A 27179-nucleotide genomic window follows, 5' to 3' on the forward strand; every position below is an offset into this window, starting at 1 on the left:
GAATTTCCAGTTCAGAAGAATTAACACCTCGGGCCACAATCTTTAAAACTATACAAGATCCCATATTTTACTTCATAATACAGTGCTGGCACTTTTGTGAGATTAAACCACATTTTAGTTGTTTAAATACTGTTTTCACTGTGGATCAGCACATATTTTGCTCTGTTTCTGGCATTTTCTTGGAATCAATGTTGATCAAAATTATGTATTCTTTCTGGAGCTGTATGCATCCACACACAGAATGAGCCACTAGAGATGGTCAAGAGGATCAACTGATGAATTCTCGGTTCTTGGCAAGAGCGACAAAAGTTGAACAAAAACTCTTAAAACACCAGTCTTAATTAACATACACCAAATGTGATAAAACACGTAATTGTTAACTATATCTTCAAGATGCTGTTTTAACTTCTACAAAATCATCACAATCTGAGAAAGTCATGACTCAACGTCCATGGAATGAGCGAATTTAACACCCTTTTTGCATAAAAGAAAACTGACTAATCTGTTTACCCATTCACATCATGTGTCAGTAAGAACGCAACCCTGTTCCAGCTCCTTAACTCCTTCATTTTCATTCTCTTTTCTCCTCCCTCAACTCCTCCACTTAAGATCGTACCATAAGCCAGGGTTACTTTAGCCCTTTGCAGGTAACTTTGGCCTACTTGTCAAAAAAAGTTTTAATTTTTTCCCTGCAAAAGTCAAATCATTAGCACATAATAAACAAGATAGTACACATTCACAATTTGCAACGGATGATCTAGACGGCTGTGAGCTTCATGATTTGAAACTGAGCTGGACTTGTAAGTTGAGGGTAAAATTTTTTGCAGTTGTTAGTCTTAAAAAAACATCTAATGAAGATAGCACACCAGTGAAGCTAAAAATTAGGTGAATGTAATTCTGCATTCTGCCTTTATTACGTAATAAGTTGAGAAACTGCCATTTGTGTGAAATAGAATTTAGATAACATAATTAATCATTCTGTAAAATGGTTCACATTTTTGCAAAATATCAGGTTACTTTAGTCTGGGCCAAAGTAACCCCAGCAATTGTTGTGGTTAAATATCTGTATCTCATAGACAGTTCCGTAACTGTGTCTTTCCATAGCAAACACTCCAACCTACAACAGTACCTCCATTTTGACAGCTGTGGCGTTCCCCTGCTTTATTTCTTCGTTGATAGTCCTCGGTGTCGGCGTACTGCGTTGTTATACTGGGTGAAAAATGGGGGTGGAAGTTCAAATGGCTCCGAGCACTATGGGACTCAACTTCTGAGGTCATTAGTCCCCTAGAACTTAGAACTAATTAAACCTAACTAACCTAAGGACATCACAAACATCCATGCCCAAGGCAGGATTCGAACCTGCGACCGTAGCGGTCTTGCGGTTCCAGACTGCAGCGCCTTTAATCGCACGGCCACTTCGGCCGGCCGGTGGAAGTTCAATGCTGACTACTTTAAATAATGACTTTCACACTTCACAACCCCCCCCCCCCCTCCCACCAATATTACACAGTTAATATGGCCTGTTCACTATTAGTTAACTTTTGATAACCTCATTAATATTTTTCAGGCAAACATCAGCATACTGCTACTGTAGTTTGCTGTTGAATATCTATGAGCAGTAAATTCTAACCACACAGTCCACCACTTCTCAAATAAACTGAACAGACACTGTCATTGTTTTAAAACACAGCCTATTTATGTTACACTAATTCCACTTTTAAGTTAAGGCATTATTGTTACTCAACTAATATAGACTTCCCATCTGAAAATCTGCCGTGGACTGACTGACTTGGGACCAAAAATCGGGCCTTTATATATCCTCACAATAACAGGCACTGAAACTACACATTGTTTGATGTTTAAGTTATAGAAATTACAATTAAAACATAACTCATTCAATTAACTGAATAATTCGAAAAATTCCTTCTTTTTAACAGTTTCTTCTACCACAAAGATCAGGCCGAATTACTTGTTTAAATAATGAAATTAACAGATACAGTTACGGAAACAATACTTTTGACAAATCTGGTAATTATTTTGGAATTAATTAAGGGCTGGTTTTGTTAACATGTTTTCGAGTAGAGCCAAATAAATACTTAAAGAATCCTAATAGCTATTCTTCCTAATTTTTATAATTATTAAAGAATTAATATCTGTTTATATGTCAATATCGCTGGGTATCTATATCTTATATGTCAACAATAGAATTTAAGTCATGAAACAATTACTGATTTCACCCAAAAATGATATGTTGCAAAAGATATTTATTAGGAAATTAATTACATATGCAAAGGGGATTCACTACAAGGGGGGTTTGGGTACCCCCTTCCAGCACAAGTTTCTTGGAACTAAGCAGATGGAAATTGCTTCTCCAACACATCCTGCACTCTCACGACCCCCCATGGCCCAAACTCTAAAAACACGAATCCACTGCCTCATCTTGTCTTTTCTCTTCTCTCTCCTCTCCACACCACGCCTTTTTCACCCATACTCTTCCTGCCCCCTGTCCTTGATATGGGTGTTCTCCCTTCCCTCCCATTTCCAACTCTCTTCCTTCTCTCCCTCTTCACCTTTCTCTCCACCCCCTCCCCCTCCAGCCTTTTCTTACATCTGCTTTTCTTGCACCCTCTGTACATTTTTTCAACTTGTTGTACAGCTGTGAAGTCATCTGCCCAAGACATGCCTCATTCCCGCCACCCCTTATTTGCATCCTTCCCTGCCACCTCCATCAGCTCAGATAACAGCTTTCAATAATCAAGTATCAATAATTAGTCTTTTCAAGGACACAGGAGTGTGCTTTTGGCTGGGAGTCTGGTTGGGCATGTGAATATGTTTACTATTGCCAGCAAAACAGCTAGTTCTCAAAAGCTAAGATGAATGTTGTTTTCTGATATGTGTTATTGTGCTCCACATATTGACCTGTTGTAGGGATGTGGTTGCCTTTCCCTTATTTTACATATTTCTCATAGCTAATACTGTTCTGTTTACCTCTCCTTTAAGACCTTAAACATTGCAATTCACCCACAGGATATGAAAAGACCATTGATCATGAAGCTATGTGAATTATAAACCAGAAATTTTGGAAGAATGCCTTGAAAATGTAAGATCAAGGCACAGTGAAGAGCTGCTGCTGCATACTCAGTTCTACGCAGTACAATCAAATGTAAATTAAAAGGACTTCATCAGAAACACAATGGATTTCCTACAGTATTTAATGATGCAGAGGAACAAAGTTTCATCCATCACTTAATACAGCTAAGTGAATGTACTGATCCAATTACTAAATTTGACTTTCGAATGACAGTGAAGGAGTAACTAAGAAGAAAAGGTGCAACTACTGACCCATTTAAAAACAATTTGCAAGGTTACGAACAGTGTAAATCATTTCTGAAAAAAACATAGTGAACTTACCACTAGACTTAGCAAAAACATTACGAAAGTTACAGCCATATTTTATGAAAATGACCTGAACAAATATTTGACCCATCTAGAAATTACACTTTCAGATGTTCCTGCTGGCAACATATGGAACTTTGATGAAACTAATCTGAGTGGGAATCCAGGTGTTCAAAGTGTTATATAAAAGGGAAACTGCAACCATAGAAAATCTGCTATCTCTATCACGTTTGGTGGCAGTGCAGTTGGAGAAAAGCTTTGTCTACTACAAAGCTGAACATTTGTAGAATACCTGGATGGAACACGGCCCCGGGAAGCGCGGTACAATTGTACCAGATATGGACGGTTGATAGTGTAGTGTTTGAAGACTGGTTTAAATCACTTGCACTGCCTTGGTTACGTTGTTTACAAGGACGAAGGTTTCAACTGGAGATAACTTTTCATCTCATGTAAGTGTATCAGTTACAAATTTGTGTCAAGAACATTAACATCAAATTTGTCTTCCGTCAAATTCTACTCACCTGACACAGCAACTTGATGCTGTATTCTTTTCTTCCATGAAGCGGGAATGAAGAAAGATTCTCAGGTCATGGAAAGACTCCTGCGACAATGTTCCTTCTCAGTTCTTACGAAAGATGTGATTATTTCTGTGCTATCAAACCTGGTATCTGCAGTTGAAGAAGATTTGAAAGCTGGTTGTAAGAAATGTAAAATTTATTCCTTAGACCCGGTGTGGGTAACCTTTGGTGCCCCACAGGTCTGATTCACATACTTACTTAAGCTCACGGGGAACCTCATCATTTGATGTGATACCAGTGTTCCAATTGTATAAAGTCAAAACAATAGTGGCCGTGGTGTTAATTTTTGTGGGGTATCACACCAATATGAATAGAACCTCCTTTCCTGACGTGCCACACTAACAAGTCACATCTCAAAACACAAGTTTTTACAAGTGCATTAATTTTATGTTTCACCCTGCGGCCTGCAGGCCTGGTTGCTCACCCATGCCATTGACAATACTCAGTTTTTGTCCTGAGTACGAAGATTTCATATTGTTGACAGTTTTGTTGTGGGAGACACATTTTTTAAGACATTTAACAGTAAACATAAAAGTGTATCGGGGGCGCATCAATAAGAAATTACAGAAGCAAAACTGATGCAACTACAGGGAAAAGATCACACCAGAAGACATAGTACAGCCCTGTCATAGCAGAGATGTAGCTGATACCATCAAAAGAAAAAGAGGAAGACCGTTCCAGATTGTTTTTAATGGCACAAGTCTTTGACAACACTACAAAAATGTACTTGAAATTTTTCTCTGCCACTATCCTTTGTGTTCTTGACACATGTAAACAGGCAGGTAAAAATTGGGCCAATGTAACCCCAGTTTACAGTGCCTAATGTTGTAGCCCATATAAGCACCAAAAATAATAATAAAGTTGCGAAGAAAAATGTTCAACATGTGAGGTCTGCAATGTTTACCAGAATTTTGATTGTATTATGTACTGCCATACCACTAAGATGGTAATAAACAGCCTATGTAAAAGAAGTGTATATACAACTTCACTTATGTTGCTAAAACAAAGAAAATTAAGAGTACATTAAAAGCAATTATGGTCTCAAAGCAAAATTACTGTAAGAAACATCTACAAAATGCATTATTAGTAGAGGAAATACAACCATGGAAAACGAAATGTGAGAATTTAAGTCATCAGAATAGGCAAAATAACACTAACTGTAAGTAAAGTCTATTCCACTAATTTTCCAGAGAAAAGTGAACATAATCACACAAAAAATACTAATATTCCTGGCAAAACAAACTGCTGCAAATCACTCACTCTGCTTCCCTGAAAGATGCAATAAGACATTAAGTGACATATGTGTTACAGAAAAGCCATTTAGACTCAATAAGAAAACTAAAAAAGGAAACTATATTATTGTCCAACAGCCACAGGTGTCACTTTTAACAGATGTAACTCATCAACCATGAGCCAATTTGCCTCTAGAAGAGGTTCCCAAAGAAGTTAATAACCATGTCAGAAATTCAATCTCAAAGACACTATCATTATCCTAGTTGAGACTAATTACACTGACCAAAATATAATTAAATTCAAGGCTGCTGTGGATAAGCTGCCATCAGTGATACATCATGTAAAACTAATTATGTGCATCACGTCATAATGACTTGATGAACTGCAAAATAAGAAACTCATATATAAAGTTAATAGGTCTGTTATAGATTCATTACAAAAAATGTTCATGTTACTGTTGTAAACAGTCTTTTTTTGTAAAGGTCGGGGACTATACCACAGTAGAAAATGACAGAATAAATTAAAGCAGAAACAATGAGTCCATAGTTACAATGCTTTCAAAGAGAAAAGCTGTGGAAACCCATCTTCTCTTCCATATCCAATGGTGATCACTGCCATATTAAAATATCTGTAGTGAAAGACACCAGTGTCTATGAAGCCAATGGAATAGTCTCATCGTGCTGCACAACTCCATGCACCATAAGAATAACAACTCAAACTCAAATTTACCTTCCAATTTGGATTGTGCTAAGACATATTTATCCGCTACAACCTGTATTTTATTGCAGGTTTCTACACCTCCCACTCAGAACTTGCAAGAAAATTCCGAAGACAAATCTGTCAGAAAGCCCAAAATAGATGCCGACAAGATTTTTACAACCGACATCAAACCAATCGAGGATCCATCGGCGTGGCTCATGCCTCCATGAAGAGGTTAGTAAATAATTCACTAAAGCCAACACAATGCAAATTTGTAATACCTTGCTAGCTGAACAGGTCTCCTCCTATTGTGTAATAGTTTTATATTATTCTTGTATTTCAATGTTTGATTTTAAAAAAATTAGGTAGTTGAGCTTGTGTCTCACTAAGAGAAAATATTGTTTTGTGTTAACGAACACTGGTTAAATGAGAACAGACTACAGATTTATCTGGCTAATATTAGTAAGCCTATCATGTTTTTGTAGAGTCTCATAATGGAGGTACCTCCGTTTATTTCAGTAGTGATCTTGAAACAAAATGTACTATCCTTAATGATAGTAATAACTGCACTGAAAGTGTATATGAGTTAACTGCTTTAATACGAGTACTGGTAGTCTTCAAACTGGTGGTAATGTGAGAGCTCCCAGAAAATAATATTTTTCATTTAGAAAAATGAAGCAAATACAATTTTCATTTTTTTGAGATTTCAATATGGACATAAAGATTGTAACCACAAAGCACATGCTCATGCTAGATGACCTCAGATCACTTACTATCATATCATGAGAGACTAGTCTAAAATCATTGCCAACAAATCCCACGTAGAAACATGAATCACTCATATACACATGGATTGTTAATGGTGAAATTATTAAAGCTCTCATATCACAGCTATATACAATAAAAGTGTCCTTACTTCCTACGTACTATTTCCAAAACTGTTGAAAGCTTCATTAATATTTAACAGTTTTGTCAACTTTTAAACATATTAAATAAGTGTTGTCCAAAAGCAAGTGTAAAAGTATGCATTGGTGGTTCCCACAAGACATGGAAACAGAGAACTTTGATAACTAACTTTTACAACAGATCACAGTACAGACTACAGTGAAACAGAAAAACTTCATTACCTTCAATCAATGATAATACACAAATCAGAAATCAAAGAAAGGTAAAAGAAAAAAAGGATTGCAAACAATAACTACATAGACTTAATATTACACAAAAGAATATGAATCACGTATTTATTAACTCTGTAATGTAACACTTATTCACCAAAAAGAATGAAAGTTTTAAATCTAACTTAAAAGAATGGGTGGACTTTTTCAATGTTTGCAACATGTTGCAAACACAAGAACTGCTATCCACAGTTGTGTTGGTACAGATCAATGGAAACATTGCTTATGGTCTGGTACCATTAAATGTCACTATATATGGTGTTAATGTTTGTTCATGTTCGGACATATTTGTGTCGCAGGGTATATTGCCTAATACAGTGGGCAAGGCAACAGGTATCACACACTATCTGGCCAAGGAGTGCCTCTGTAACGTACAAAGTTCAGGCTATAAAAAATAAAAGTTAAAGCATGACACCATCCAGAACATAGCTGTTGTGCTTAACTCCAGAAAAGAAACTGAGTTATCTGTTATTCTTTTATTTTTAAGGACATGAATCGCCCAGGTCATAATAACCAAGGTATTTTCTACAACCATCCTGGCCCAGGCCTGTTCATGAGGCAGCTAGGCAAGCTTGCCACATGGAAAGTGAGTGCTTGTGATAAGAATGGGACAGTAAGACATCATTATGTAGTGCAGGGAATGTGCAAACTGTGCACATTCTTCAGAGGAACGACCATATGTTAGGATCCTGTAGCTGTACATGCAAGCAAATATACTTATGGCGCAATACTTAAAGTGGAGAGTAACTCATTTTAAATCAATGTAAAGCAGTATGATGGCTGGATTAGGAACCTCAAAGTGAATGCCTGACAAACAAACATAAATTTACAGTTTGTCAGTGTAGGATGCCTAGCTGCTGCAGTTAGAATTTACAGATCTAAAGTGTGACAGACAGGTGTCTGATAAGTTTCACAATAAAGTCGGTTTCATAAACTGGTATAAAAATTTACCCCAACTAAATCTGCATGACTTTACAAGTTTGCAGTTATGAATGTGTCAATCTTTGGAGCTACATAAATTTTTCCACATTGAAGAGAACAAAATCTACCTACAGAATCTCACAGACAGGCTTCAACCTGAAAGGTTATCTTCAAATAAGTAGCGCTCAGAAAATTGTACCAGAAACTAACACTTTAATGAAAGGCAAGATAAATAGTATTCTATGTTTTATGTATACTGTAAGAATAAAATATTTACAAAATAAAAGCTTATGTCTGTTTAAACTTTGTCTGAAGAGGACATTCACCATGAGGCAGTATCAGCAGTAAGAAATGCCAAGCTTAGGCTGACCCATATTCTTTGCTTCATCAATTAAAAGAAATGTATGTTTCATTTGTCACTTCTCATCAATTCAACAGTCCTACTCCATAAATTTAGCACAGAAGGTATTAATTAGCCACCAAGAAGAGATACTCCCATGCAGAACTGACTGTAGTGGCTGCAGAACAGACTCATTGACAACAATTTTTTGTGCCGAGCTTACTCGTTCTGATCTCCTTTCCCTTCCCCCACTGTTAGTCATCAGCACCTGTCTGGCTGTTCACTGCTATGGCATGAACACAATACAGTTCACATGAGCAGATCACAGCCCCCTCGACAATCAGTGGCTAAAAATTATTTTTCTCAGTCAGAATTGTACCTTAGTGGATATGGATTCATGATGGAAAAGTGTCATCTCTCAGGAATACATACAATAGTGTCTTTGTCCCTCATGGTAAAAATCAATTAGGCAACTGGTTGAGGATTCTCATTTTTCTGAATTAGTTCAGTTACAGAAGCATCATCAAATACACATGAAATTGTTCCTCGGTAGGAAACATCATCATACAAAAAGTTTTAGTTAATGTCAACAAAGCATACAGCACAATGTTAAATGACCCTATGCAACTGTAAAATTCACTCCTACTAACAACAGAGCGTAGGACAGTATATGTTGTTGTGGTCTTCAGTCCTGAGACTGGTTTGATGCAGCTCTCCATGCTAATCTATCCTGTGCAAGCTCCTCCATCTCCCAGTACCTACTGCAACCTACATCCTTCTGAATCTGCTTAGTGTATTCATCTCTTGGTCTCCCTCTACGATTTTTACCCTCCACGCTGCCCTCCAATGCTAAATTTGTGATCCCTTGATGCCTCAGGACATGTCCTACCAACCGATCCCTTTTTCTAGTCAAGTTGTGCCACAAACTTCTCTTCTCCCCAATCCTATTCAATACCTCCTCATTAGTTACATGATCTAACCACCCATTCTTCAACATTCTTCTGTAGCACCACATTTCGAAAGCTTCTATTCTCTTCTTGTCCAAACTATTAATTGTCCATGTTTCACTTCCATACATGGCTACACTCCATACAAATACTTTCAGAAATGACTTCCTGACACTTAAATCTATACTCGATGTTAACAAATTTCTCTTCTTCAGAAACGCTTTCCTTGCCACTGCCAGTCTACACTTTATATCCTCTCTACTTCGACCATCATCAGTTATTTTGCTCCCCAAATAGCAAAACTCCTTTACTACTTTAAGTGTCTCATTTCCTAATCTAATTCCCTCAGCATCACCCGACTTAATTCGACTACATTCCATTATCCTTGTTTTGCTTTTGTTGATGTTCATCTTATATCCTCCTTTCAAGACACTGTCCATTCCATTCAACTGCTCTTCCAAGTCCTTTGCTGTCTCTGACAGAATTACAATGTCATCGACGAACCTCAAAATTTTTATTTCTTCTCCCTGGATTTTAATACCTACTCCAAATTTTTCTTTTGTTTCCTTTACTGCTTGATCAATATACAGATTGAATAACATCGGGGAGAGGCTACAACCCTGTCTCACTCCCTTCCCAACAACTGCTTCCTTTTCATGTCCCTCGACTCTTATAACTGCCATCTGGTTTCTGTACAAATTGTAAATAGCCTTTCGCTCCCTGTATTTTACCCCAGCCACCTTTAGAATTTGAAAGAGAGTATTCCAGTCAACATTGTCAAAAGCTTTCTCTAAGTCTACAAATGCTAGAAACGTAGGTTTACCTTTCCTTAATCTTTCTTCTAAGATAAGTAGTAAGGTCAGTATTGCCTCACGTGTTCCAACATTTCTACGGAATCCAAACTGATCTTCACCGAGGTCGGCTTCTACCAGTTTTTCCATTCGTCTGTAAATAATTCGTGTTAGTATTTTGCAGCTGTGACTTATTAAACTGATAGTTCGGTAATTTTGACATCTGTCAACACCTGCTTTCTTTGGGATTGGAATTATTATATTCTTCTTGAAGTCTGAGGGTATTTCGCCCGTCTAGTACATTTTGCTCACCAGATGGTAGAGTTTTGTCAGGACTGGCTCTCCCAAGGCCATCAGTAGTTCTAATGGAATGTTGTCTACTCCCGGGGCCTTATTTCGACACAGGTCTTTCAGTGCTCTGTCAAACTCTTCACGTAGTATCGTATCTCCGATTTCATCTTCATCTACATCCTCTTCCATTTCCATAATATTGTCCTCAAGTACATCGCCCTTGTATATACCCTCTATATACTCCTTCCACCTTTCTGCTTTCCCCTCTTTGCTTAGAACTGGGTTTCCATCGGAGCTCTTGATATTCATAAAGGTGGCTCTCTTTTCTCCAAAGGTCTCTTTAATTTTCCTGTAGGCTGTATCTATCTTACCCGTAGTGAGATAAGCCTCCACATCCTTACATTTGTCCTCTAGCCATGTTTGCTTAGCCATTTTGCACTTCCTGTTGATCTCATTTTTGAGACGTTTGTATTCCTTTTTGCCTGCTTCATTTACTGCATTTTTATATTTTCTCCTTTCATCAATTAAATTCAATATTTCTTCTGTTACCCAAGGATTTCTACTAGCCCTCGTCTTTTTACCTACTTGATCCTCTGCTGCCTTCACTACTTCATCCCTCAGAGCTACCAATTCATCTTCTACTGTATTTCTTTCCCCCATTCCTGTCAATTGTTCCCTTATGCTCTCCCTGAAACTCTGTACAATCTCTGGTTTAGCCAATTTATCCAGGTCCCATCTCCTTAAATTCCCACCTTTTTGCAATTTCTTCAGTTTTAATCTACAGTTCATAACCAATAGATTGTGGTCAGAGTCCACATCTGCCCCTGGAAATGTCCTACAATTTAAAACCTCGTTCCTAAATGTCTGTCTTACCATTATATAATCTATCTGATACTTTTTGGTATCACCAGGATTCTTCCATGTATACAACCTTCTTTTATGATTTTTGAACCAAGTGTAGGCTATGATTAAGTTATGCTCTGTGCAAAATTCTAACAGACGGCTTCCTCTTTCATTTCTTAGCCCCAATCCATATTCACCTACTATGTTTCCTTCTCTCCCTTTTCCTACTGTCGAATTCCAGTCACCCATGACTATTAAATTTTCGTCTCCCTTCACTACCTGAATAATTTCTTTTATCTCATCATACATTTCTTCAGTTTCTTCGTCATCTGCAGAGCTAGTTGGCATATAAACTTGTACTACTGTAGTAGGCATGGGCTCCGTGTCTATCTTGGCCACTATAATACATTCACTATGTTGTTCGTAGTAGCTTACCCGCACTCCTATTTTTTTATTCATTATTAAACCTACTCCTGCATTACCTCTATTTGATTTTGTATTTATAACCCTGTAATCACCTGACCAAAAGTCTTGTTCCTCCTGCCACCGAACTTCACTAATTCCCACTATATCTAACTTTAACCTATCCATTTCCCTTTTTAAATTTTCTAACCTACCTGCCCGATTAAGGAATCTGACATTCCACGCTCCGATCCGTAGAATGCCAGTTTTCTTTCTCCTGATAACGATGTCCTCCTGAGTTGTCCCCGCCCGGAGATCGGAATGGGGGACTATTTTACCTCCGGAATATTTTACCCGAGAGGACGCCATCATCATTTAACCATACAGTAAAGCTGCATGCCCTCGGGAAAAATTACAGCTGTAGTTTCCCCTTGCTTTCAGCTGTTCGCAGTACCACAACAGCAAGGCCGTTTTGGTTAGTGTTACAAGGCCAGATCAGTCAATCATCAAGACTGTTGCCCCTGCAACTACTGAAAAGGCTGCTGCCCCTCTTCAGGAACCACACTTTTGTCTGGCCTCTCAACAGATACCCCTCCGTTGTGGTTGCACCTACGGTACGGCTATCTGTATCGTTGAGGCACGCAAGCCTCCCCACCAACGGCAAGGTCCATGGTTCATGGGGGGAGGACAGTATAGTTCCCATCAATTACTCCCACACAATGGGAGATTTGGAGTAACTGGCTGAAAACACTTGCTTGTACAAATAATTATTGTAAGGAAGCCACGTCAAGTTGCAGACAGGCACAATTAAAAGACATTCACATATATATCTTCCGCCTCCCCCCCTCCCCCCCAATACGACCTTCAACTCCATCATCTCGGACCGTAATGCAACATCACATGGGATACAAGCAGTAATCTGGAGGGGTCAGGGAATGGGAACAGGCAGTAGCATGCAGGTTGGGAAAGAGACGAAGGCTGTCTGGTGGAGGAGCAGGGACTAAGGGACTAGACTGCCAACAGGAGCAGCATCACGATGTTTTGGAGCAGGGAGGATGGGGGGGGGGGGGGGGGGGGAAGGAGAGGAGCAGGGAAAGATGGCTAGATGCATTGGGAAAGGACTGCAAATAAACAGGGTGAAGGATGAGAATGGGGGGGGGGGGGGGGGGGGATGACAGGAGAGAGGGAATGGAAACTGTTTGGTGGTGGGTGTGGGGGCAGTACGTTACTGTAGGTTGAGGCTCGGATAATTACGAGAATGGAGAATGTGTTGTAAGGATAACTCACATCTGTGCAGTTCAGGAAGCTGGTGGGGGAGGGAAGGATCCAGATTACTCAGGTAGTGAAGCAGCCATTGAAATCAAGTGTGTTATGTTCAGCTGAATGTTGCACTACAGGGTGGTCTACTGTGCTCTTCCCCACAGTTTGATGGTGGCTTTTCATCCGAGTTGACTGCTGGTTGGTAGGTTGGTTGGTTTAAAGGCGGAAGAAGGGGCCAAACTACGAGGTCATCGGTTTCTTGTTCCTAATAAAACAATGCCGCAAGTGTGAGAATAAAACGGACGAAACATATAACACAAAAAGGAAAGAAAAGAAAAGCCACAAGAATGAAGGGAAGGCAACAAAGACTAAAAGGAAGAAGAGAGGACAAGAAAACAACAGAGAGACACTGGAACAAGAAGAGAGTAAAACACAAAAGCAGATTACAGTGGCTGGGCAACCACGAGAATAAAAAGGGAAAGCCAGCCACTCTGCAACACATTAAAACCTCCACCCTAAAAGCACTAGGATGGAGGGCACAGAGGGGCAAATGACAAGCGCTAAAACCTACGCAGAAGTATAAAACCCACTCTCACGGATAAAGCATAAAACTAAAGCTGCCATGGCGGCATGGTCACCCAACACCGAAGGCAGGGTGCTGGGAAAGTTAAAAGTCTGCCACAGAGCAGCTAAAAGTGGGCAGTCCAGCAAGAGGTGGACAACTGTCATTTGGGAGCCACAGCGACACTGAGGTGGGTCCTCGCGACAGAGTAGGTAACCATGCGTTAGCCACATATGGCCAATGCGGAGCTGGCACAGGACAACTGATTCCCTGCGAGAGGCCTGAATGTAAGACTTCCACATATTCATAGTCTCCTCAATGACACGCAGTTTGTTGTGCGTGCTGTTATGCCATTCCGTCTCCCAAAGCCAGAAAACCCTGCGGTGTAAGACAGAACGCAGGTCAGCTTCGGAGATGCCTATCTCCAGAAGCGGTTTCCATGTCGCCTGTTTGGCCAGCCTGTCAGCAAGTTCATTGCCAGGGATTCCAATGTGTCCTGGGGTCCACACAAACACCACGCAATGGCGGGACTTTTCCAAGGCATAGATGGACTCCTGAATGGACGCTACCAGAGGGTGGTGAGGGTAGCACTGGTCGATAGCTTGTAGGCTGCTCAATGAGTCAGTACCCATGAGAAATGACTCACCAGGGCATGAGCGGATGCACTCAAGAGCACGAGATATGGCCAGCAGCTCTGCAGTGAAAACACTGCAGCCAATTGGCAAGGAGTGCTGCTCAATATGTCCTCCATGAACATATGCAAAGCCTATGTGACCATCAGCCATTGAACGTTGGTGTAAACCACTTCAGAGCCCTGGAACATGTCAAGAATCGAGAGGGAGTGACAGCAGAGAGTGGCAGGGTTAACGGAGTCCTTAGGGCCATGCAAAAGGTCCAGACAAAGCTGTGGCCCAAGCGTACACCATGGAGGCGTACATGAACAGACCGAAAGTAGAGGTGATACAGGGAAGGACTCTAGTTCGGAGAGAAGGGACAGCACGCGAACCGCAATCGTTAGCCCCGATCTGGGCCGCCGATGTGGGAGATGGACCGCTGTGATCGAGAAAAGGAGACGGTAATTCGGACGCTCATGGGAACTATGAATGTGTGCTGTATAACTGGCGAGCAGTTGCGCACGTCTGATCTGCAGCAGAGGGACACCAGCCACCACCAGTACGCTGGTCGCCGGACTCGTCCTAAAAGCTCCTGTCGCTTATCAAACCCCACAGTGGTGCACAGGGCTGAGTAAACGCAATACTGAAGGCACTGCCAAACCATAAAACACACTCTCATAGTCAACTTGGGATTTGACAAGGGCTCTGTAGAGCTGCAGCAGCATAGAGCGATTTGCACCCCAATTGGTGTTGCTCAGGCAATGGAGGGCATTGAGGTGCTGCCAGCACTTCTGCTTAAGATGACAAAGATGAGGGAGCCAAGTCAATCGACCGTCGAAAACCAGTCCTAGGAATTGCTATGTCTCCACTACAGTGATGGATCGCCATGAAGGTAAAGTTCTGGATCCGGATGAATGTTACAACGCCGACAGAAGTGAATGACACACGACTTTGCGGCTGAAAACTGGAAGCTGTGGGCTAGAGCCCATGACTGCACCTTGTGAATGGCTCCATGGAGGCACCGCTCAGCAACAACAGTACTGGAGCAGCAGTACGAAATGCAGAAGTCGTCTGCATACAGAGAAGGTGAGACGAAGGGCCCGACAGCTGCTGCTAGATGGTTAATGGCCACTAAAAATAGAGATACACTCAATACAGAGCCCTGCAGGACTCCATTCTCCTGGATATGGATGGAACTATGGGAGTCACCAACTTGGACATGGAAAGTATGGAGCGACAGGAAGTTTTGGATAAAAATCAGGAGTGTTCCCCTGAGACTACACTCATACAATATGGCAAGGATATGACGTCGCCAAGTCAGGTCGTATGCTTTACGCAAGTCAAAAAAGACAGCAATCAGGTGTTGCCATCTGGAAAAGGCTGTTCAGATGGCGGACTCGATGGACACAAGATTATCAGTGGTAGAGTGACCCTGGCAGAAGCAGCCCTGATGTGGAGCCAGCAAGCCACGTGACTCCAGGACCCAACAACTTCAGACATACCATACATTCCAGCAGCTTACAAAGAATGTTGGTGACGCTGATGGGCCGGTAGCTATCCACATCAAGCGGGTCTTTAACGGGTTTGAGCACCAGAATGTTGGTGCTTCCCCCCATTGCGATGGAAAGACGCCATTGTACCAGATCCGGTTGAAGATGATGAGAAGATGTCGCTTGTAGTCAGATGAGAGATGTTTAATCATCTGGCTGTGGATGCGATCAGGCCCAGGAGCTGTGTCGGGGCACTGTGCAAGGGCACTGAGGAGCTCCCACTCTGTAGATGGGGTGTTATAGGGTTCACTGCAGCGTGTAGTGAATGAGAGGACGTTCCCTTCCAGCTGTCGTTTGAGTGTGCAAAAGGCTTGGTGGGGGGGGGGGGGGGTAATTCTTCGACGCAGAGGCTCGAGCAAACTGCTCGGCAATTGTGTTTGCTTCGGTACATAACTCATATCTCGCTATTTATGGTAACACCGGGGACAGCTGTTGGGGCCTGGTACCCGAAAAAAAGTTTGATCTTTGCCCAGACTTGGGAAGGTTGACGTGTGACACCCAATGGTGGAGACGTATCTCTCCCAACACTCCTCCTTCCATTGTCTGATAAGGTAGCAAACACAGGCACATAGCCATTTAAAGGCTATGAGGGGATCCAGGGAAGGGTGCCGCTTATGCCGCTATAGACCTGGCCCACACTCCTTAATTGCTTCAGCGACTTCCGGCAACCACCAGGGGACCACCTTACACCTCTGGCACCCTAAGGAGCGAGGGATCGCGTATTCTGCCGCAGAAACAATTGTGCTAATGTCCTGCTCAACCATCACACCGAAGTTACCATGTGGGGGAGATTCAGCGGTGACAGCAGGGGTGAAAGTTCCCCAGTCCGCCTTGTTCAAAGCCCATCTGGGCAGGCGTCCGTGCGCCTGACGCTGGGACAGTGACAGGAAGATGGGAAGATGGGGAAGTGGTCACTACCACATGTGCTCTCCAGTGGATAGATGGGAGAAGTCCTGGGCTGCAAATTGATAAATCAGTCGCCGAGTAACTAACATGAGCCACACTGAAATGTGTGGTGGCCCCGGTATTTAAGAGGCAGAGGTCAAATTGCAACCGTGAAGTTTCGACATCTCTGTCTCGGCCAGTAAGCATGGTACCACCCCACAAGGGGTTATGGGCATTAAAATCTCCCAGAAGTAGGAAAGGTTTAGGGAGTTGATCAATCAATGCAGCTAATACAAAAATGGTTCAAATGGCTCTGAGCACTATGGGACTTAACATCTGAGGTCATCAGTCCCCTAGAACTTAGAACTACTTAAACCTAACTAACCTAAGGACATCATACATATCCATGCCCGAGGTAGGATTCGAACCAGCGACCGTAGCGGTCGCACGGTTCCAGACCAAAGCGCCTAGAACCGCTTGGCCACACCGGCCGGCGCAGCTAATACATTCAGGGGTACTGTACCATCTGGAGGGGAATATAGATTGCTGACAGTTATTTCCTGTGTCGTCCTTATTCTGACAGCCACATCTTCAAGAGGGGTTTGAAGGGGCATATGTTCACTACAGACCGAGTTTAGGACATAAACGCAAATTCCACCCGACACTCGATTGTAGTCGCTATGGTTCCTGTAACATCCCTTATAGCCGCGGAGGGCAAGGGTCCGCATTGCTGGGAACCAGGTTTCCTGGAGGGCAATGCAGATAGCAGGTGTAAAGCTTAACAGTTGTCGTAGCTCAGCCAGGCGGTGGAAAAAACCGCCGCAATTCCACTAGAGGATGACATCGTGAGACTGGGAAGGCATGGAACATTCAATGAGGCAGTTTATGCCTCAGAGTCACCTGCTGCCACCGATTTATTGCCTGAGCAGTCTATATCCATTGTGTCTGAGGGTCCGACGAGATCTAGGTCCTCAGTGGACACCAAAATCTTCACCCCATCTTCAGCCACAGAGCTTGTAGGTAGTGGTGGTGTGGGTGTGATCACAATTTCCTTGGTCTTAGGAGTTTTCTTTTTGGATTTCTCTCGCTGCTCCTTGGTTTTCCCTGGCTTGGAGGACTTCACTGGCTCAGTCTCCGGGACTGAGAATGAGCATGAGGTCCTACGACCAGCTGCTTTTGGGCTCTTCAGCCACTGGTGGGTGTCGTCTTTCCCACTAGAAGAAACCTGGGAAGGGAGTGACCCAAGGGACCCCTTCCTAGCGAGAGAAGCTGAAGAAGACGTATGCTTCTGTGGCTTAAAAGTGGAGACGGACATCCCCAATGGTTGGGGGATGTTGCTCCCAAAGTAGCTGGTGTGGGAACAACAGGGAGGGAAATGCCCCCTGCCATCAAGGGGGCAGGTGTAGTCTTCCAACTCAGAGAGGTGACCTGGGTTGGCAGAACTGTTGAAGCGGCGGCGTAAGACGATGTAATATGCACAGGATGCAAGCGTTAAAATTTTCTCTCAGCCTCAGTGTAGGTTGGTCTGTCCAGGGTCTTGTACTCCATGATTTTCCTTTCTTTCTGGAGAATCCTGCAGGCAGGCGAGCAGGGCGAATGGTGCTCTCCACAGTTGACAAAGGTGGGGCACATGGAGTATTGGGATGTAATGGGCATCCGCAATCTCAGCATGTGATGCTGGAAGTACAGCAGGAAGACATACGGCCAAACTTCTAGCATTTAAAGCACCACATTGGCTTTATATCACACCGGTAGACCATCACCTTGACCTCCTTGGGCAATGTAAAACCCTCAAAGGCCAAGATGAAGGCATGGGTGGCAACCTGATTATCCTTCGGACCTCGGTGGACACTTCGGACGAAATATACACCTCGCCGCTCTAAACTGGTGCGCAGCTCATCATCGGACTGCAAATGAAGGTCTCTGTGAAATATGATACCCTGGACCATATTCAACCTCTTATGGGGTGTGATGGCTACAGAACAGCTTGTAACAAGTGAGTAACTCCCGTGACTGGGCAGAGGACGCTGTTTTGATCAAGACTGACCCAGATCTCATTTTGGACAAGCCGTCCACATCCCCGAACTTGTTGTCTAGATGCTCAACAAAAAACTGAGGCTTCATCGTCATGAAAGATTCCCCATAAGCTCTCGAACGTATAAGGTACCAGGGCGAATAAGATCCGCAGCCATCCTTAGCCTGACGTTCGTCCCTTGGCGTGGCCAGGGACGGGAAAGATTTGGGGTTGTACTTCTGTGCATTGAATTGAGCTCGTGATTGCTTAGAGACTGCTGGTGTTTCACCACCAGCAAGAGATGATGAACTAAGCTTCATCATGTGTCATCCGCCCTGATGCCACCCACTCCGACCATCGGCCCTCCACACGGGCGCCACCCAGCAGCAGCAAAGGCCACCTGGCAGGATGGCCATTGCCGGGAGTTCCGATACCCCAGGGGGATGTGCATCTGCCCCTTGAAATACATGTGGAGTTAATGGTGCAGGCATCAGCAGAGCAATCCCTGTGTGGTCACAGTGCTGGATATCAGGTGCAAAGAAGTCCATGGTCATCGTCGATGCAGAAATCGACACTGCATAGCGCATGGTGGAAAACGCACCCAGGAAGGTGTCCTCGCCCAAGAGATGGAAAGTGGGCAGGACTGCAATGCGACGACGAGGAAGTGGGCTAAAGATCTCAATGCATGATGGACACAATGCACCTTGTAAGGCACCCTTCCCCAATAGGCTCACTCTTCGGGAAAATTTTGAAGAGTGGAGTCAAACCCTACGGGGGACCATCACATAAAGGCCGAAACGTGTGAAACTCCTTTTAGTTGCCTTGTATGACAGGCAGGAATACCTTGGGCCTATTCTAATGCTTGCGTGTTTTGGTATTTAAGAAGTTTAGCCTCGCTTTTTGGTTAGCTGTACGTGTAAATTTAGGCAGTCTGTAGCTCAGTTGTCATTTTTTCTGAACAACCAGCTACATAGTTCATTGAGGTATCAGCATACCTTTGTTACATATCAGGAGGTTAACAAGCTGTTTACCTAGGTTTGACAGATTAGATGCCATAGGATGGGGAGTGTTCATTGCAATCAGAAAAATATTGTCTATATTGAGTTTGAAATGGAGTGTGAAAGGGAAGTTATATGGTCACACATAACAGGTATAGGTGAAACCTAGTTAATTGTTGGATGTTTTATTGACCACCCAACTCTGCTGTGACAGTTCTAGAGTTATTCAAAGAAAGTCTATGGTCAGTTGTGCACAAATACCCAGATCATGCAATAATAGTTGGAGACGACTTTAACCCATCTAGTACAGCCAGGGACATTAGTGAATTCATTGCAGGGGGTACAGACAGACAGTCTAATGAAGTACTTTTGAAAACTTTTCCAAAAACTGTCTTGCGCAGCTAGTTCGGCAGCCAACGTGTAACAGAATTTGTACCTTGAAGCTACAAACCAGCTGGACCTTATCAATGGCGTCAGTGTATAGATGATATCATAGCAACTATGTTACAAAAGTTAATGAATCAGTCAAAAGGGCTAGGAGAGCATTTCTGCTAGAAAGAGCAGATAAACGGTTATTAGCATCTCACTTAGACAATGAGCTGCAATCATTTAGTTCCAGAATGGTGACCATAGAGGAATTATGGGCAAAATTTAAAGAGATTGTAAATCATGCTCTTGACAGGTATGTACCTAGTAAGCATATTAAGGGCAGAAAAGACCCACCATGGTATAAAAATGAAATTCAGAAAATGCTGGGGAACCAAAGGTTGTTGAACTCTTGATTCAAGAGATGGCACACAAATGACAACAGTCACATTGTTGAAATATCTAGGCGTAACATTGCGAAGTGATATGAGATGGACCAACATGTGAGGATTGTGGTAGTGGAGGTGAAGGATCGATTTTGCTTTATTGGGTTAATTTTAGGAAAGTGTGGTTGGTCTGTAAAGGAGACCGCATACAGGATGCTAGTGCAACCTTTTCTTGAGTATTGATTGAGTGCTTGGGGTCTGCACCAGGTCAGCTTGAAAAAAAGACATCAAAGCAGTTCAGAGGGGAGCTGCTAGATTTGTTACCAACAGGTTCAATCAGTTTGCAAGGGTTATGGATATGCTTCAGCAGGTCAAGTGGGAATCCCTGGAGGGAAGGAGGGATGAAGACTTTTATTTCAAAGAACACTACGGAGAAAGTTTAGAGAGCTGGCATTTTATGCTGACTACATAGCGATCCTACTGCCGCCAACATACATTTTGCGTCGGGAGCACGAAGAAAAGATATGAGAAATAAGGGCTCATACAGAGGCGTACAGAGAGTAACTTTTTGCCTCACTATCTCCGATAGGATGAGGAAAGGAAAGGAAAGGAAATGAATAGTTGTGGTACAGGGTACCCTCCACCACGTACCATACGATGGCTTGTGGAGTATGTAAGTAGATGTAGATGTAGAGTTTTGAAAGGAACTTCCAGTTGGCAAAAATTGAAGAGTCAAATCTTTGCATTACAGGAACTGCTTTTCTGATGTGCTTCTTTCTTTACAATAAATTGCTCTACCACATTCATTAGACTTTCAAAATCAGATGGGGGTTGGGATCTTCGGGGGAAGAGACCGCACTGCGAGGTCATCGGTCTCATCGAATTAGGGAAGTACGGGGGAGGAAGTCGGCCGTGCCCTTTTAAAGGAATCATCCCAGCATTTGCCTGGAGCGATTTAGGGAAATCACGGAAAACCTAAATCAGGATGGCCAGATGCGGGATTGAACCGTCGTCCTCCCGAATGCGTCACAATCAGAGAGTGACATCTTGATACAGATATGAAGAGCAGCACTACCTTCCAAATTCAGTTCACAGAACGTATTATTCCTTCCAAGTCTTCCATACTATGTTTCCTGCCACCAAACACACTTTCGCTGAACACAGTGAGGATGCAATGTGACTACACAACCTGACATGTTTGCCACCCACTTCAGTTTAGCAGAAAATACGGTTATACGTATAGAAAGTTTTGTCAGTTGCCCAGCAATGACTGCTCCACACACTACAGGGTTTACCTTATTTCAAGTTATTATTTAGGTTTCCTGGTCCCAGACTTAACAGTGTGTTAACCATTTTTTATGTACATTTGCTAAAGTGGATGGTGGCCAGTACACTGAAGGTGAAGAGCTGCGGAACACTAGCTGTTATTTGTCAGTAGCAGGCACAACATGGGGATTCCAACACCATTCATAGTACTCTCCAGTTCCTAAACAATGATGAAGACCACATGGATGAATTCATCAAAGTCAACTTAGACATCAACCAAGGGATGCCTGTCACCAGTCAACCTATGAAGTGGTAAAAGGGGAAGGAGCAACAGTTGATCCAAAGAGCCAGTGCACTTTGATCTGTATGGGCCGCTCAGCCTGCAAGGGATACACAAGAGGCAGTTCCGCCTACAATAGAGGTGTACATGTCCCGCTTTTAACCCGCCCATGCTTGCCCGGTGGCCAGGCAGGCAGGCCGCCGCTCGTTGTCAACAGAACGGGCAGGCTGCTTCACTCCCAGCCAAGCCAAGCAGAACCCAACCCGGGCAGGCTGCGGGAAACTTGCTTGCCTGCCCATATTAATGCTGAGCTGCGCTACGCAGCCGTTTAGTCTGCGCGCGTCATTGTCGTATTATGAACGTTAATCAAAAGTTTTTATTTTATCTGAGCACCAGAAGACAAACCCCAGCATTATATATATATGTATTAATTTCAGGTAAAAAAAATATTGGTTTTATTTGTATATTCTTCCTTTACGCGTATATTTCGGGCTTCTTATCTATATAAATAAAATTTAATTGCCAAATGTGTTGATAAGCGTAAAACTCGAGAACGCCTGGACCAGTTCGGCTAAATTTTTTTTGCTGTGTTCGTAATTCTCAGGACAAGGTTTTTATGAAATAAAAATTTTTGAAAATCGACCGAAAAATTGGAATATTTGACAAAAACTGAAAGTGCGTTTTCATTGTGTCCGTGTGTTTGTATTGCATACAATCTCGATGAAATTTTGCACACTATACCTTGAAACCAAGAGGAAGGTCACACTCTACATAAAATTTCATATGGTGCATGGCAGAGGTTCCTTTACATAACGGAACTCGACAAATTGTACGTATTTATTCCGATCTTGATGAAATTTGGCACACTTGATATTCAAAGCAGGATGAAGGGCGCTGCCTGCTTAAAATTCTGAATGGTGCATGGCGGAGGGTACTTTACGTACACACTTCTACACCAACCTACAATTTTATTCCGATCTTGAAGAAATTTTGCACACTTGACCATCAAGAGGAACATCACTGTCTACATAATATTTCGGACAGTACATTGAAGAGAGTACCTTACAAAAGATTTTGACATCGTTTGCGGGTTACCATGAAAGTTCACTATGTACGCATGTTTCCATGGAGAAGGTTTTTGAATATACACTCCTGGAAATTGAAATAAGAACACCGTGAATTCATTGTCCCAGGAAGGGGAAACTTTATTGACACATTCCTGGGGTCAGATACATCACATGATCACACTGACAAAACCACAGGCACATAGACACAGGCAACAGAGCATGCACAATGTCGGCACTAGTACAGTGTATATCCACATTTCGCAGCAATGCAGGCTGCTATTCTCCCATGGAGACGATCATAGAGATGCTGGATGTAGTCCTGTGGAACGGCTTCCCATGCCATTTCCACCTGGCGCCTCAGTTGGACCAGCGTTCGTGCTGGACGTGCAGACCGCGTGAGACGACGCTTCATCCAGTCCCAAACATGCTCAATGAGGGACAGATCCGGAGATCTTGCTGGCCAGGGTAGTTGACTTGCACCTTCTAGAGCACGTTGGGTGGCACGGGATACATGCGGACGTGCATTGTCCTGTTGGAACAGCAAGTTCCCTTGCCAGTCTAGGAATGGTAGAACGATGGGTTCGAAGACGGTTTGGATGTACCGTGCACTATTCAGTGTCCCCTCGACGATCACCAGTGGTGTACGGCCAGTGTAGGAGATCGCTCCCCACACCATGATGCCGGGTGTTGGCCCTGTGTGCCTCGGTCGTATGCAGTCCTGATTGTGGCGCTCACCTGCACGGCGCCAAACACGCATACGACCATCATTGGCACCAAGGCAGAAGCGACTCTCATCGCTGAAGACGACACGTCTCCATTCGTCCCTCCATTCACGCCTGTCGCGACACCACTGGAGGCGGGCTGCACGATGTTGGGGCGTGAGCGGAAGACGGCCTAACGGTGTGCGGGACCGTAGCCCAGCTTCATGGAGACGGTTGCGAATGGTCCTCGCCGAATCCCCAGGAGCAACAGTGTCCCTAATTTGCTGGGAAGTGGCGGTGCGGTCCCCTACGGCACTGCGTAGGATCCTACGGTCTTGGCGTGCATCCGTGCGTCGCTGCGGTCCGGTCCCAGGTCGACGGGCACGTGCACCTTCCACCGACCACTGGCGACAACATCGATGTACTGTGGAGACCTCACGCCCCACGTGTTGAGCAATTCGGCGGTACGTCCACCCGGCCTCCCGCATGCCCACTATACGCCCTCGCTCAAAGTCCGTCAACTGCACATACGGTTCACGTCCACGCTGTCGCGCCATGCTACCAGTGTTAAAGACTGCGTTGGAGCTCCGTATGCCACGGCAAACTGGCTGACACTGACGGCGGCGGTGCACAAATGCTGCGCAGCTAGCGCCATTCGACGGCCAACACCGCGGTTCCTGGTGTGTCCGCTGTGCCGTGCGTGTGATCGTTGCTTGTACAGCCCTCTCGCAGTGTCCGGAGCAAGTATGGTGGGTCTGACACACCGGTGTCAATGTGTTCTTTTTTCCATTTCCAGGAGAGAGTGTGTGTGTGTGTGTGTGTGTGTGTGTGTGTGTGTGTGTGTGTGTGTGTGTGTGTGTGTGTGTGTGTATATATATATATATATATATATATATATATGCGTACATAGTGAACTTTCATGGTAACCCGCAAACGATGTCAAAATCTTTTGTAAGGTACTCTCTTCAAGATCATAGACATTTCGTTTAAAAGAAATGTGAATGTGTGTGTGTGTGTGTGTGTGTGTGTGTGTGTGTGTGTGTATATATATATATATATATATATATATATATATATATATATATATATGATCTTTTTGAAATTTGAGAGCTGTCTGACACATTCACAGTCATCGTGTTGGACAATTCGCGCACAGCAAATGTCGTTTAACAGTTGCAAACCATTTTTGGTTGAGTGAACGTGTTATATTGGCTGCAAAAAACCTTGATGTTAACGAAATGAATTTTCAGATTCAAAATATGACACCTGGCGAATTGCTGACATACAAGTCGGTTTATTTCGTTACTAACCAAGATGATGTAGTCAACTATCCTACGGAATTTTTAAATTCGCTGGATTTCCCCGGATTACTGCCTCCCAATCTGTAATTAAGTCGGATCGGCAATCATCTTGCGAAAGGTAAACCAGCCCCGGCTTGCGGGGAAGAAGTTAAAGAACAACGTAATCGAAGCCACAGTTTTAAAAGGAAAGTACAAAGGTGAGGACAGTTTGATTCCAATATCACTAAGATTCCGACCGACATGCCATTCGACTTTGAACAGTTATAATTTCCAGTGCAGCTTACATTTGCCATGTCGATAGATAAATCGCAGGGGCTGTTGTTATATGTTTGTGGCATCAATCTTGAAAATCATGTTTTTCACATGGCTATTTGTATGTCGCATATTGCCCTGTCGGGACACCTTCAACTTCATTTGTTTACGCACCAGAAAACAAAACTATCAATGCTGCGTATCAAAAAGTATTACAATAAATGCTACCTAGCAATATACTTTGACACTGATTCACTGATCACCACAAAAGTTGACAGATATATATGAGTTTTCATAGATAGGTGAAGAGGAGATGAACTGAGGTGGCGGAATCCAACAGAGAGAGGACGAGGAGAAGGATCGAGGGTGGGGGGGAGATGGGCCAAGGGATGGGTTCAAAAATGGTTCAAATGGCCCTGAGCAATATGGGACTTAACTTCTGAGGTCATCAGTCCCCTAGAACTTAGAACTACTTAAACCTAACCAACCTAAGGACATCACACACATCCATGCCCGAGGGAGGATTCGAACCTGCAACCGTAGCGGTCGCGCGGTTCCAGACTGTAGCGCCTAGAACTGCTTGGCGACTTCGGCTGGCCAAGGGATGGAGAGAGGGGGGGGGGGGCGGGGGTGGAGGTGATCAAAGAGATAGTGGGAGAGGACTAAATGGATAGAGAGAAAATACGGGAGGGAAGATGGACTACGAGAGTATGGAATAAATGAATGCCCAGGCAACGCAATGCAGTCTGTGCTGCACTTTTCAACACCGAAACGGATGGATATTTGTACTAAAGAAGTGAACCTCCACCCCCCAAAAAGAAGATTGGTCACCTCCCCAGAAGAATAAATTATGTACGCCCCTATTAACCACTGTACTGCAATGAGAACCAAATTAAGATTTTGGAAGTCTAGATTCTTTAACTTTAGTATGTCTCAGCCAAGTATGACACCAATTATATAAATATTTAACTACGTTTCCAGGATGTATTTTACTGGTTCTGTGAATTCATGCGAAGTTGGAAAAATCATTCTAAATTGCCAAAATGCATTTTAACAAAATCGAAGGACTTGTTTCGTATCCAGTTCGTCTAAAAACTATAGTACTGGGAATACAATGGCGACCCTGAGCCATTTTTCGCGGCTCCTACGTTTGCGTCATGAGAGTCCACACTTGTAGTCTAGGTCTGCATCATGAGGGACCATATTTCGGACCATCATGATGCAGACTAAGACGACGAGTGTTTACTTGCATGATGCAAATCTAAACGACGACTCTAGACCCTCATAACACAGACCTAAACGACGAGTCTGAATCCTCATGACGCAGATATAGACGCTGTGGAGAGTGGCTCAGAGTTTCCATTATATTCCTACTACAATACATTCATGGAAAAAGACGCTCTTCATTTTAGGAGTATTTGTAGTGTCTAGGTTTTCAGCATCTTGACTCTGCATGGGGGTTCCCCTTAATATAGAAATACAAGAATAAAATTACATTTTGCAATGTGTGTGGAACTCAACAAAATAAATTGTAATTTAAACTCATAATGTGTATTGCCTTACTCCACAAATGAATATTTTATTTTGCAGAACACTTTTCAACATAAAATCTTTACAAATTTTCCTTCAGTTCCCCTGAAAGTATTATTTAGGCCAAACCAGATACTCCTAAAAATATTTGGCTACTTTTGCAAACCCAAGTAACAGAAAATGGTTTACAAACATTAATTAATGTCACTTGGAAGGATTGAAATCAAAAATTTTAGTCTAAAATAAAAATGAACCGTATGGTGATCTTAATATAGAAATGGTAAACACAAGTAATGAGCCCTCAAGAACTTTTCTTAATTTATTAAGGTCCCTTAATCTGTACTGTACCATCCAGTGTCCAACACGTAAAAATTCATGCATAGACAATATTATTGTGAATTTTCCCCGTGGCAGCTACACTGTTAGCCTTGCAAATGGGTGCTTTGCAGACCACGACCCATTGCTTCTCAATCTCTTTAGTAAGCAACCAAATTCCACTAGTGTGCACAATATGACATGGGTAAGAAGACA

At 43.0% G+C, this 27179-nt stretch overlaps 1 protein-coding gene across 1 annotated transcript in view; it reads right to left on the reverse strand.

Annotated features, from left to right (window-relative positions):
- Window positions 1-633: 633 nt before the first annotated feature.
- The window catches only part of LOC124596796, a 31213-nt gene continuing 4667 nt past the window's right edge, over window positions 634-27179 (reverse strand). Inside the window, exon 3 of the mRNA XM_047135896.1 lies at window positions 634-689. Within this exon, the coding sequence (XP_046991852.1) occupies window positions 634-689 (56 nt within the window). The remainder of the gene's footprint in view (window positions 690-27179) is intronic.

This window comes from Schistocerca americana, chromosome 1, assembly GCF_021461395.2.
Source record: "Schistocerca americana isolate TAMUIC-IGC-003095 chromosome 1, iqSchAmer2.1, whole genome shotgun sequence".
Classification (NCBI taxonomy): Eukaryota; Metazoa; Arthropoda; class Insecta; order Orthoptera; family Acrididae; genus Schistocerca; species Schistocerca americana.